Source organism: Chlorocebus sabaeus, chromosome 19, assembly GCF_047675955.1.
Source record: "Chlorocebus sabaeus isolate Y175 chromosome 19, mChlSab1.0.hap1, whole genome shotgun sequence".
NCBI classification, from domain to species: Eukaryota; Metazoa; Chordata; class Mammalia; order Primates; family Cercopithecidae; genus Chlorocebus; species Chlorocebus sabaeus.
This window is the reverse complement of record NC_132922.1, coordinates 21,408,480-21,422,102: the sequence shown is the minus strand read 5'-3', so window position 1 is coordinate 21,422,102 and position 13,623 is coordinate 21,408,480. Positions and strand designations below refer to the sequence as shown.

The 13,623-nt window shown below is 44.4% G+C and overlaps 1 protein-coding gene across 1 annotated transcript; it reads left to right on the top strand.

Moving 5' to 3' along the window:
* The first annotated feature begins 7,047 nt into the window (after nt 1-7,047).
* On the top strand, nt 7,048-11,104 carry RFPL1 (ret finger protein like 1). The gene is made up of 2 exons (XM_007975336.3): nt 7,048-8,421; nt 10,524-11,104. Exons 1-2 carry the CDS (start codon nt 8,049-8,051, stop codon nt 11,102-11,104), a joined length of 954 nt encoding a protein of 317 aa, XP_007973527.1. The 5' UTR covers nt 7,048-8,048.
* Nucleotides 11,105-13,623: the final 2,519 nt, after the last annotated feature.

The following is a 13,623-nucleotide window of genomic DNA, read 5'->3' as shown; positions in this document are numbered from 1 at the left end:
CAGCCTCAGTTAAAATTATGGCATAATTAAATCAAAATCTGATTGGATTAAGGAAGATAAGCAGGATCAAGGAAGATAAGTAAATGAGGGGGGAGGAGGGGCTCTCGCAATAAAAACCCCTTGTAAGTGGAGCTCACCCACAACTGAGCAGTCGTTGGAAGCAGCTGGAGGCCAGGGGAGAGCCTAGTGGAGGAGACACACATCCAGGCTTATGTAGTTTTTCTTGACTTACTAGATTCCTACCAAGGGCAGATATTAGAGAGCAAGGGCCGGAGGATGGAGTCACTATGAATTCAGCAACATCGTTTGAGGTCAGCTCAATGTCAGGGACCTCAAACTTAGAGACCCTGGGTCCTCTCCTAGAAGCAGACAGCAGAACTTAAATTTTCAGTACCCAGTCTGGAGAAATGACCATCCTCATCTTCCTTAATTGTCGCGTGGCCAACCCGATGAGATGATGATGGAGTTTCTCTCTTTGACTTACTCAACCTCTCAGCTACTTGGGAGGGTTTTTGCCACAGCCAGATTAGAATTTTGCAGGGGATAGGGGCGTTGAAGGGTCTCTGAGTCTAGACCATGGCTGTCTAGTAGAAATATAATGTAATCCACATATGCAATTATAAGTTTTCTAGTAGCCACATTAAATTACAAACTGTAAAATTTTAATTTAAAAAGTGTTATTTCAGCATGTAATCAATCTTTAAAAGTTCTTTTTTTTTTTTGAGATGGAGTCTTACTGTTGCCCAGGCTGGAGTACAGTGGTGCGATCTCAGCTCACAGCAACCTCTGTCTCCTGGAGACGATTCAAGTGATTCTTCTGCCTCAGCCTCCTAAACTGGAATTAAAGACGCGTGCCACCACGCCCAGCTAAATTTTTTTTTTTTTTTGTATTTTTAGTAGAGACGGGGTTTCACTGTGTTGGTCAGGCTGATCTCGACCTCCTGACCTCATGATCTGCCCGCCTCAGCCTCCCAAAGTGCTGGGATTAAAGGCGTGAGCCACCGCACCCGGCTAAAGTTCTTTTTTCTTTTTTTGAGAGGGAGTGTTGCTCTGTCGCCCAGGCTGGAGTGCAGTGGCGCGATCTCCACTCACTGCAAGCTCCGTTTCCTGGGTTCACGCCATTCTCCTGCCTCAGCCTCCCGTGTAGCTGGGACTACAGGCGCCGGCCACAGCGCCCGGCTAATTTTTTTGGGTTTTTTTGTTTTTTGTTTTTTGTTTTGAGGCGGAATCTCTCTCTGTCGCCCAGGCTGGAGTGCAGTGGCACGATCTGGGCTCACTGCAAGCTCCGCCTCCCAAGTTCGCGCCATTCTCCTGCCTCATCCTCCCAAGTAGCTGGGACTACAGGCGCTTGCCACCGCGCCCGGCTAATTTTTTGTATTTTCAGTAGAGACGGGGTTTCACCGTGTTAGCCAGGATGGTCTCGATCTCCTGACCTCGTGATCCGCCCGTCTCGGCCTCCCAAAGTGCTGGGATTACAGGCTTGAGCCACTGCGCCCGGCCCCGGCTAAAGTTCTTAACAAGATAACTTACATTCTCTTTTTCTCATACATCTTCAAGATCCAGTGCGCATTTTACACTGAAGGCACATCTCAATTCCAATAAGCCCCATTTGGGGTGCTCAAGAACCACATGTGGCTAGACTGCTGGGCCTAGACCCTTCACAACACAAGCTTCTCAGCTGAGGAATCATGTCTTTCATTCCAACGAGCATTTCCGATATTAGAAGTTCAAGGCCATGACTCTTCTTATATGTATTTTATAGTGTTTTTATCACCTATCACTAGTGATTGTTTATAGCAGGCACTGATACGTCTCTATGCACGTAAAAGTGAAAGAGTCCCAAGGAGCATTGTCGTTCAACTCATTAAACTCCAATATTATGTACCTTTTCCGCAGACATTGGCCATGGCAGAACATTTTAAAGAAGCAAGTCGATGTGTCGGCTGCCTATCTTATCTTGAAAAATCCACATACCAGCCTGGCGCATTGGCTCACGCCTGTAATCCCAGCACTTTGGGAGGCCAAGGTGGGTGGATCTTGAGGTCAGGAGTTCAAGACCAGCATGGCCAAGATGGTGAAACCCCGTCTCTACTAAAAATACAAAAATTAGCCAGGCGCTGTGGCAGGTGCCTGTAATCCCAGCTACTCAGGAGGCTGAGGCAGGAGAATCGCTTGAACCCAGGGACAGAGGTTGCAGTGAGCCAAGATCGCACCACTGCACTCCGACCTGGGCAACAGAGCAAGACTCCATCTCAAAAAAAGAAAAAGAAAAAAGAAAAAAAGAAAAAACGACATACCTAGAGTGTGGATATTTCTGCTGCTTCTGCTGTATCAGTTCACTTCCAAAGGAGCCCAATGGGGATGATATATTGTGCACCATCTGCTCTGTGGTCACTATAAAAGATGTCAGTCCCCATCTCCTGCTGGGAAAACTGGTTTCCAAAATCAAGGAACTGGAGCCTCAGCTGAGAAGAATTCTATATTAAAACCCAAAGATGCAGAAGTCCCAAGGTAAGAAATCTGTACAACCTGCACTCAGCCCACCAACAGCCTTGGAAAAAGCAACTGTTCAAAAGGCTCTCCATCAAATAGGGGCATTAGCTAAATTCTGGCACCTAAAATGTGTATGCCTGCCAAACAACAGTTCTCAGCTGTGAGTGTAGATTAGAGACAACAGAAGATTTTGAAGAAAATATAATATTAAGGTCATACCCTAGACCTGTGCTGCCCAATATGGTAGCCACCAGTGGCTATGGAGCCCTTGAAACATGGGTGTACCCCAAGTGGAAGTGACAATAATTCTGGATATACGGGCTTAAAATATGTTATTCAAAGTATTGTTGAATGTTTTTTAATGTCTATGGAAAACTTTAAAATTACCTGAAGATCTTTTTTAAAATGCAAATTCTGGTTCTATTGGACTAGGCTGGTTGAGAATCTGGATTTCTGACACACACACAGACACACACACAAATTTTTTTGAGATGTGGTCTCATGTTGCCCAGATTGGTCTCAAATTCCTTGGCTCAAGCAATCCTCCCACCTCAGTCTCCCAAATTGCTGGTATTACTGGCATAAGCCGCCATACACAGCCTGATCTAATAGTATAATAAGAAGTTTTTCCATCATCTAGAATATTCATTAGATATCTATATTTGAACAGAGTCTGCTAAATTTTGTGATTTTGAGAGTAAGCAACAGACATGGTTTCTGCCTTCATGGATCTCATGTCCTGAAAGAAAAAATCTTGAATAATCAAACTTTTAAAAAGAATGCTTACTATGAACAAGAGGGACTTGTTACAATTCTGTTTTAATCTTCTGTAAGAACTTCTGTGGAATTGGGGAATGCCGGGAAGTTTCTATTTGCTGATTTACCTTTTTTCTTTCCACAGTGGGTATGACACTGAATATTGACATAGCCAACAATCGACTCATCATTTCTGAAGATCTGAGGAGGGTCCGTCGTGGATTTCTTAGAACCACAGAGAGTGTGCCGAGATACAAACAAGTCATCTGTGTCCTGGGCTCCCCTTGCTTCACCTCTGGACGCCATTACTGGGAGGTAGATGTGGGGACAGACAAATAATGGGATTTGGGTGCCTACAAAGAATCTGTTAATCGACAAGAGAATTGTGTTGTCTTCAGAACTTGGCTTCTAGACTGTGGGTGTGAGGAAAGAGAAGCTCTTTGCAGCCAGCACTGTGCCTTTAACCACCCTCTGGGTGAGTCCCAGGCTATGCAGGGTAGGCGTTTTCCTGGATATGGGTATGAGAATGATTTCCTTTTATAACATTAATGATGGGACCCACATCTTTACATTTGCTAAGATTTCTGCTGCAGAGCCACTGTGCCCATTTTTTGCTCTTGCAGATTCAATGATCAATTATGACCAAGGCTTCCTGAGTATCTGTCCTCTGATTAATCTTGGCAATGACAAATCTACAGTTTCTCCTGAGCAGGGCAAATAAACTTTTAGCCACAAAACCATTTAGACGCTCACTTTATGCTCAATGCTAGAAACTTTTCTGCTTGGTAGAAGATAATGGAACAAAGTTACAGCAGAAAAATATGGAACGTCTCAAATCATGAACGTCAATGAAGTAGATTAATTAGGAATTGCATTTTAAATACTAAAAAGTATTGTTACAGTTGTCTTTTGGGTTTTATGGGCCGTGGCTCCGTGTCCCTCCCATACCTGTCCAAGTGGCTTTTGCTGCCTCTCTGTGCTCTGGCTGCCTCACCCTGCACTGTGCTGCTGGCTCACTGACGTCACAACTCTTCCGCAAATCTATCTTGCTGTCTGTTCCTTCTTCCCTGGAGCAGCTGAAAGGATCATCTTGTCAATCTGATCATTTCATGAGTCATTCTCATACTCTTTACATTGTATCCAGCCTGGTTTTGGCAGAAAGTTTTTCTCACATACAGGATACGCCAGGGCTGGACTCTGTCTTTATATGTGTATGTGGAGTGACCCAGAATCCAGCCAAGAGCAAACCCCAAATGGTTGCTTTATGACCGGAATCCAATTCATTCCAATCACGTAAAGTTCACCGGGCTCCCTACACACTGTCTCCCAAGCTTTGTTTTCTTGCTCAGACGCTGAATCCCAAGGAGTGATCTCATCCCATTGTACATCTTTTTTTTTTTTTTTGAGACAGAGTCTCGCTCTGTTGCCCAGACTGGGGTGCAGTGGCACGATCTCTGCTCACTGCAAGCTCCGCCTCCCGGGTTCACGCCATTCTCCTGCCTCAGCCTCCCGAGTAGCTGGAACTACAGGCGCTGCCACCACGCCCGGCTAATTTTTTGTATTTTTAGTAGAGACGGGGTTTCACTGTGGTGTCGATCTCCTGACCTCGTGATTCGCCCGCCTCGGCCTCCCAAAGTGCTGGGATTACAGGTGTGAGCCACCGCGCCCGGCCTGTACATCATTTTTAATAGAACTAAATGCAGGTCTTTTAAAAATATATACACAAAGAAAAACTCTTCATTTAATATGTGATACACTTTAGGAGGGGGAAATAGATTATATTCAAGTTATTTGGAATTTGAAAACAAAGCTATTATTTTATGAATTAAGTACAAATTAAGCGCTAACCTGGCCATTTCCATGATACCCGCAGATTCATCGGTTCTCTGGGTCAAGACCTGAGTCTCAGCCTAGAGGACATGATGTTAAGCAAAATAAATCAGGTCAGGAAAGATAAATACCGCATGTTCCCACTCCTGTATGGGAGCTAAAAGAAAAATGCTGAGCTCACAGAAGCAGAGAATAGAATTGTGGGTGTAGAGGCTGGGAGGGTAAGGGGGAGGGGAGCTTGGGGAGAGGTTGGTTATTGGATACAGAATTACAGCTAGATAGGAGAAATGGGCTCTGGTGGAGGCTGGGAAGGGTAAGGGGGAGGGGAGCTTGGGGAGAGGTTGGTAATTGGATATAAAATTACAGCTAGTTGGGAGAAATGGACTCTAACACAACTGTAGGGTAAATATGGTTACTTATACATGATTGCATATTTTCAAAAAGCTAAGAGGATTCTGAAGGTTCCCATCACAAAGGAATAATAAATGTTGGCTGGCTGAGGTGTCTTATGCCTGTAATCCCAGCACTTTGGGAGGCCGAGGCAGGCGGGTTACCTGAGGTCAGGAGTTCGAGACCAGCCTGGCCAAAATGGTGAAACCCCATCTCTACTGAAAAAAAAAAAAAAAAATTAGCCAGACATGGTGGCACATACCTGTAATCCCAGCTACTCAGGAGGCTGAGGCAGGAGAATCGCTTGAGCCCAGGAGCCGGATGTTGCAGTGAAACGAGTTCGTGCCACTGCACTCCAGCTTGGCCAACAGAGTGAGACTCTGTCTCAAAAAAAAAAAAAAAGAAAGAAAAGAAATAAATGTTTTAGAGTGTGCTAATTATCCTGACTTGATTATTACACACTTTATGCATGTGTGAAAATATTAACAGTGTGCCATGAATATGTACGATTATTACATGTCAACTGAAAGTAAAGAGAAAAAAAGTAAACCAAAACAAGACCTGAGTCTCTCAGAGTCCTCTAATCCCATGAGGGATCATCTTTAAAGCTGACCAAAATTAGGTCTTTATTTTTAATTATGCAAAAAGAGAAAATTCCTTTAATATTTGCCAAGGGGGATAAGGAAAATGACAAGATTATATTCAAATTATTTGAAATTTGAAAACAAAGCAGTAAAGATCCCACTACACAGATAGGCATGAAAAGGAAAAGGTTCGGGGTTGATTCAAATGGAAGAAAGCACAACTCACATCACGGGTAGCAATTTCTATCTGAGAACTCAAGTTTCACTAGAAAATCATCTTTTTTTTTTTTTTTTTTTTTTTTTAACTGTGGCTTTTATCCTAACACTCTCTGAAGTACTCAGGGTCCAAGAAGCTTAATGGTCATTTGTCACAATAGTAATTATTTAATTTTTTCCTAAGAAGTATGAAATTTTTTCAAAACCAGAAATAAACCAATGGAAATAAATAAAAATTGCCTAGATTTTCCTCAATGGGATGCATGCCCTTATTACCTTTGAGTCTGATGTATATGAATTTAAACCATTTTGTAAAATTGCAAATCCAATCATGCTTAATACTTTAGGATTCCAAGCAAAGCTTGAAGCCTACAACATATTACAGGCATTATCTTTCCTGACAACTGATGGAAACATCTCTAAAATAAGCTTTTGAAGTTAGTACATTAAGCCTAATTTAATATAAAGGCAATTTAATCTTACCTTCATATGAAAGAAAAATACACTGTCAGGATGAAGGATTTAGTAAAGTTACAATTAGCTGGAGATTTATCACCAATAAAAACCTAACTCCCTATTATAATCAAATCAAAGCCTCATTAGGTTAGAGGGTGTGGCAGGGTGTGACCCAGTGGGAGGTGGGAATCTCACCAATAAAAGGCCCTCATGTGCCTCTTCCCCACAAGACCTGAGCTCCTGGTGGAAGCAGCTGGAGGACAGAGGAGCTTCCAGCAGAAGAGGTGAGTCCATGACTGTGTGTGTTTTTCCTCCTTAGATGTCTAGAAATGGGGGTTATGACTTGGGGGGATGAATGAGAGAAATTTGTAATTAATGAATTCAACAAAGGCTGTCTGAGCACTGCCTCAGAGTTGGAAACCAGTCACCCTGGATCCCCAGTCTAGGAATGGTGGCAGTCAATTTGGTATTAATTTCCAAGGCTGGAGAAGGATGTAATTTTTTTTTTTTTTTTTTTTTTATGGTGAGACAGGGTCTTACTCTGTTGTCCAGGTTGGAGTGACCTGGCGAGATCTCTGCTCTCTGCTAATTTTTGTATTATCTGTAGAGATGGGATCTTCCTGTGTTGCCCAGACTGGTCTCAAACTCCTGGGCTCAAGGGATCTTCCTGCCTTGGCCTTGCAAAGTGCTGGGATTACAGATGTGAGCTACTGCACCCAGCCCCTTTTTTTGTTTTTTGAGATGGTATCTCACTCTGTTGCCCAGGCCGGAGTGCAATGGCACGATCTCGGCTCACTGCAACTTCTGCCTCCCAGGTTCAAGCAATTCTCCTGCCTCAGCCTCTCAAGTATCTGGGATTACAGGCGTCTGCCACCACACCTGGCTAATTCTTTTGTATTTTCAGTAGAGATGGGATTTCACCATGTTGATCAGGCTGGTCTCGAACTTCTGATGACCTCAGATGATCTACCCACCCCCAGCCTCCCAAAGTGCTGGGATTACAGGCACGCCTGGCTTCCCAACCCCTAATTCTTATGTTCATCAATCAGTCTCTTGCTCGGGCTGCCCTAGGAGGAGGTGAAGTGACCCCAGCTCACTGCCCCTCACATGGGTGCTGCCGTGTCACTGGCTCAGGCTCAGCTGCTGGGTCCCCAGGAGAATGAACCCTTCCTCCACCTCAGCTCAGAGCACAGTGATGATTTGTGACTTCCTTCCCAGTAGAACTTCAGATCTCTGAAGACGGGGGCGGGGGGATGTGCTTGAGTGTTTGTACTCATGGCCTTGTTCTAGGAGTGACAAAGCTGGAACACAATACCTCTAGGTATGAAAAGTTTGTCACTTGTCACAACTAACAGGCTTTCACCTCATGGAAATTTTCTTCCCTTGTGCACTTTTCCCCTGGCAGTGGACATGGCTGCACTCTTCCAAGAAGCGAGCAGCTGTCCTGTCTGCTCAGACTATCTAGAAAAACCAATGTCCCTGGAGTGTGGATGCAGCGTCTGCCTCAAGTGCATCAACTCACTGCAGAAGGAGCCCCATGGGGAGGACCTACTTTGCTATTGCTGTTCTGTGGTCTCTCAGAAGAACAAAGTCAGGCCCCATCGGCAGCTAGAGAGGCTGGTTTCCCACATCAAGGAACTGGAGCCCAAGCTGAAGAAGATTCTGCAGATGAACCCAAGGATGCGCAAGTTCCAAGGTAAGGAATCTGTATACCCTGCCCCCTTCCCAGGACCAGACCAGGAAAAATCATTTGTGCAATTGGCCCCCTATTCCATATGGGGATTAGCTTCTGTCTGGCATCTAAAGTTGAGATGCTTTTTCATCATCAGATTCTCAGCCCTGACAACACAGAGAATCACCTGGTGATCTCGCAAAAAAAAGGCCGGGCGCGGTGGCTCACGCCTGTAATCCCAGCTTTTTGGGAGGCTGAGGCAGGGGGATCACAAGGTCAGGAGATCAAGACCATCCTGGCTAACATGGTGAAACTCTGTCTCTACTAAAAATACAAAAAATTAGCAGGGCGTGGTGGTGGGCGCCTGTAGTCGCAGCTACTCAGGAGGCTGAGGCAGGAGAAAGTCGTGAACCTGGGAGGCGGAGCTTGTAGTGAGCCGAGACCGCGCCACTGCATTCCAGCCTGGGCCACAGAGCGTGACTCCGGCTCAAAAATAAACAAACAACAACAACAACAACAACAACAAACCCAATGTCTATGTCATGGGTTAGACAAGGGATTCTCTAAACTTACTGTGCTCAGATTACCTGGGGATTTTGTTAAAATGCAGATGCTGAACTGGGAAGTCTTAGGATTGATCCCTCTGTCTTGGGGACTTTGCTGAGTAGCAAAAACATACAGCAACTGAATTTGAATTTCTCTCTAGCAAAGGTTCCCAGGACTCTGACATTGAGATGGGCCTGGGAAGTCTAATGCAGGGCGAATATTGGCACCCACTGTACTAAACAACCTCACCCCAGGGTTGAGAAGAGTTTGGAATGGAGTGCTTACGGTGTTTGTTTCTGTGAGTGTGGGGCGAGCTGCAGACGCTGGTCTCCTCATCCATGCCCCATGGGCTTCAACAGTGGTCCTGGCTACAGAAAACGCTATCACTCTCCATAACTCCGGAGAAAAGGGACATTTACATGAAGAGATTATGGTTAACCTGGGCAAAGAATTACACCTATAAATGGTGGTGGGTCCCTATGATGTCCCCGACACTGGTCGCTTCTGCCGTGACAGCCATGATCTTTACTCATTCACCTAACATTACCTGACTGTCGCTGTGCTGAAATATGGAGGACAGATTCACCCTGTCCACGTCATGTTTGGAACATTCTTCCTCCTTCCTTGTCCATATCCATTCATTTCATTCCCTAATTCACTATCAAACAGCAATCAATTCCCTCAAGTTTTACCATAATCTATAAAATCTATGTTGGTGATCATATCAGTTTTTTGACTTGAAGGATAATAAGTTCTGTAGATTTTTTTTTTTTTCAGAATGCTCTGGACAATTAATTTTCTCTAGGCCAGATCTCACTGCCTCCTTCATGAGAATTGGCAGCTTCACCTGTCAACCACATACCCAATGCCTTACATTATTGACCTTTGTATTGGCCGCCTTTATTCTCTACAATCAGTCAGTTATGACTAACAACTTTCAAATACCTTTCTCTTGGCTGCAAAATTTACCATGGCTTTGCTTAAGGTCTCACCTCCCATGTAGAATGGAAAACATTCTTTCATCTAAGGCTCCCCTCCTCCTCTTGGCCTTGGAGCCTCCTAATGTCCAGGACTGGCACCTCTGCCATCATATTGTCAGCTGCAGAGATATCCCATCTGTCAGAACCGTGCACAATTAATTTGTTTACAAACATGGAAAACAAAGGCCTGGAATCAGGCTCTAGATACTGAATTGAGCAATACAATATGGAAGCAGAAACATATTTAATATTGGCCACTTGCATTGTCTTAATTATCATTTATTTATCCATGCATCAAGGTGGGGGTCATGGTGTCTGCGTTCAGAGACCCTCCACTCTAAATGAGTAAAAGTTCAATGAAGCAAACACGTGACATAAAGTCAAATAAGAATTGCTACTGTGAATAAGAGTCAGGTATTGCCACAAAGCATACCTATGAGAATTTGAACCAGTCAGGGAAGTTGCCTTATGAAAAGTTTTGATTTTGGGGGAAGAAGAGAATTAAACCAAAGTCAAGAGATATCTGGGCCTGCGAAGTAGAGGAGAGGCATGGGGTGGGCTTCTGTCCATTTGATGATCAACTTGTTTTCCTTTTCACAGTGGATATGACCTTGGATGGTGACACAGCCAACAACTTCCTCCTCATTTCTGACGACCTCAGGAGCGTCCAAAGTGGGCACATCAGACACAATTGGCAAGACCGTGCCGAGAGATTTGACTTGTCCATTTGTGTCCTGGGCTCCCCTCGATTTACCTGTGGCCGCCACTACTGGGAGGTGGACGTGGGAACAAGCACAGAATGGGACCTGGGAGTCTGCAGAGAATCTGTTCACCGCAAAGGGAGGATCCAGTTGACCACAGAGCGTGGATTCTGGACTGTGAGTTTGAGGGCTGGAAGCCGCCTCTCTGCCAGCACGGTGCCGCTGACTTTCCTCTTCGTAGATGGCAAGCTACAGCGAGTGGGGATTTTTCTGGATATGGGCATGCAGAATGTTTCCTTTTTTGATGCTGAAGGTGGTTCCCATGTCTATACATTCAGGAGAGTCTCTGTTGAGGAGCCACTGCGACCGTTTTTGGCTCCTTCAAGTCCACCTAATGGTGATCAGGGTGTCTTGAGTATCTGTCCTGTGATGAACCCGGGCACGACTGATGCTCCAGTCCAACCTGGGGAGGCCAAATAAGCCACCACTGAAAAAACAAAAAACAAAAAACAAACAAACAAAAAAAAAACAGGGTAAAAAAATTACTTGGGTGGGTAGATTTAGGAACTTTCTACTCGGTAAAAGCATTATACAAGGTCATAGGAGAAAAATATGGGACATTTCATGATTGTACTTCATCTAATTTGATTAGATTATAAATTGAGTCCTAAGTATTATTACTACCATCGAACTCATTGAGTCTTATGTTCACATCTTGTTTCCTATAGAAATGTCGTGTATTCTGGGATAGTTTCCAAATGCTTTACTTTTTATTTCTGTAAGTTCAAATTAATGTATTATAGAAGTTATGAGTTAAATAAATATTGGAATATCACCTAATGGATTATGTGACTTTCTTGCCTCAGTCTCCTGAGTAGCCGGGATTACAGGTACCCGCCACCAGGCCCAGCTAATTTTTTGTATTTTTAGCAGAGACAGGGTTTCACCATGTTGGCCAGGCTGATCTCGAACTCTTGACCTCATGATTCACCCGCCTCAACCTCCCAAAGTGCTGGGATTACAGGCGTAAGCCACTGCACCTAGCAGGATTATATGATTTTCTAAATGATAGGACTGCAATAGATTTTATTCATAGTAAAAGCATGAGTGTGTGTATGTGTGCGTATTTGAACAGAGAACTGGATAAATGCCTATGTCCTATACAGAACTGAAAAGGCAAGAAGACAAGTTGTCGCCATCATTGCTTAGTATAGGTAACATTTTCCTGGATGTGTGTTCATCTATATTAACAACGAGAAGGTGAAATGTATCAGTTCCTTGAGAGACATAATCTTCCCTGGGTCACACTAGAAACATACACAATCTGAACAGCCTCTGCCTATTAAGTGAATTAACATTGAGAACATTCCAAAAAAGACAACAACAGAACCAAATGATTTCTCTTATGAAATCCACCAAATTCTTACCAATCCCAACATATTTTCACAATATAATCCAAAAATTGTGCTCTTAGGTATGCACTCAGTTGAGATGAAAAGTTATGTCCACACAAAGCCTGCACAGGAATGTTTACAGCAGCTTTATCTGTAACCACCGAAACTAGAAGCGAGATGTTCAAAAGGTGAATGAAAAAAATAATCATCCATAAAACACAATATTATTCTGTGATTTAAAGGAGTTCTCCATCAAGGCATAGAGAAGACAAAGGCATGTATCAGAAAGACTGTGAGGGCATGGCTTCAAGTGGATGAGACCATACAGAAAGGCAGCAGAGCAGGGTGACTTTATATTAATTAGTGAAGTAAGTTCATCTGAAAAAGCTGCATAATACTGGGTTAGTGCAAAAGTAATTGCGGTTTTTGGCATTAAAAGAATGGGAAAACCGCAATTACTTTTGCGCCAACCTAATACATGACTCCAGCTATATGACATTCTGGAAAAGGCAAAACCAAGGGGATGGTAAAAATATCAATAGTTTGTAAGGTTTCTGGAAAAAGAGGACAGAGATTCATAAGTAAAGAAGAGGGAAGTTTTGGAGCAGTGAGAGTATTCCTCATGAGATCAAAATGGTAAACATCATAAATATTTCAAAATTCATAGAAATGTGTAACAGGAAGAAAGAACACTATGTGAATGATAGACTTTAGATACTAATGTATCCCTTTGGCCTTTCTCTTCAAGGATTCCCTGAGGAAATGGAGCCCCAGTGCCCTCAGGCGTCCATGCTTAGCATGAAGCCACACCCCACTCCTGGTATCCAGAAAGGTCAGGTCCCAAACATCCCTGGTAGAACTGTGAGCAGAAGGTCCTGTGCGGCAGAACCCCAGGCCGGAGGGGCGGCAGGGCTGATCCTGCACATCCAGCAGTTCTGTTTTCCCTCCTTCCCACCCCAGGCTCTTCTCTGATTTCCCTGCAATCTCCCTGTTTCTTCCTGTCCTCCTTCCCTCCTTCTCTCTCTCGAGTCGTTGCATGTGTGGGGGCGTCCGTGGTCTCTGTCACTGCTGCCTTGCCCACCTGCAGACGTCTCTCTCCAGTTCCATCCCTGGGTTCACTGACATCCGACATGGGATGCTCTTGGTGCTTCCTGGTACACCAGCCCAGTCCTGAAAGGGAACTGGCAGCCACAGGCACACCGACCCATGGGGCACAGGAGCCTATCAATACACGGCCCCCTCTTCCGAGCTGCAAGCGGACTATTCTATTTATTTATTTATTTTTTCTTTTCTTTTCTTTTTGAGACAGAGTCTTGCTCTGTCACCCAGGCTGGAGGGCAGTGACCGATCTTGGCTCACTGCAAGCTCCGCCTCCTGAGTTCACACCATTCTCCTGCCTCAGCCTCCCGAGTAGCTGGGACTACAAGTGCCTGCCACCACGCCCAGCTAATATTTTGCATTTTTAGTAGAGATGGGGTTTCACCATGTTAGCCAGAATGGTCTCGATCTCCTGACCTCGTGATCCACCTGCCTCAGCCTCCCAAAGTGCTGGGATTACAGGAGTGAGCCACCGCGACTGGCCTCTTTCTTTCTTCTTTTCTTTCT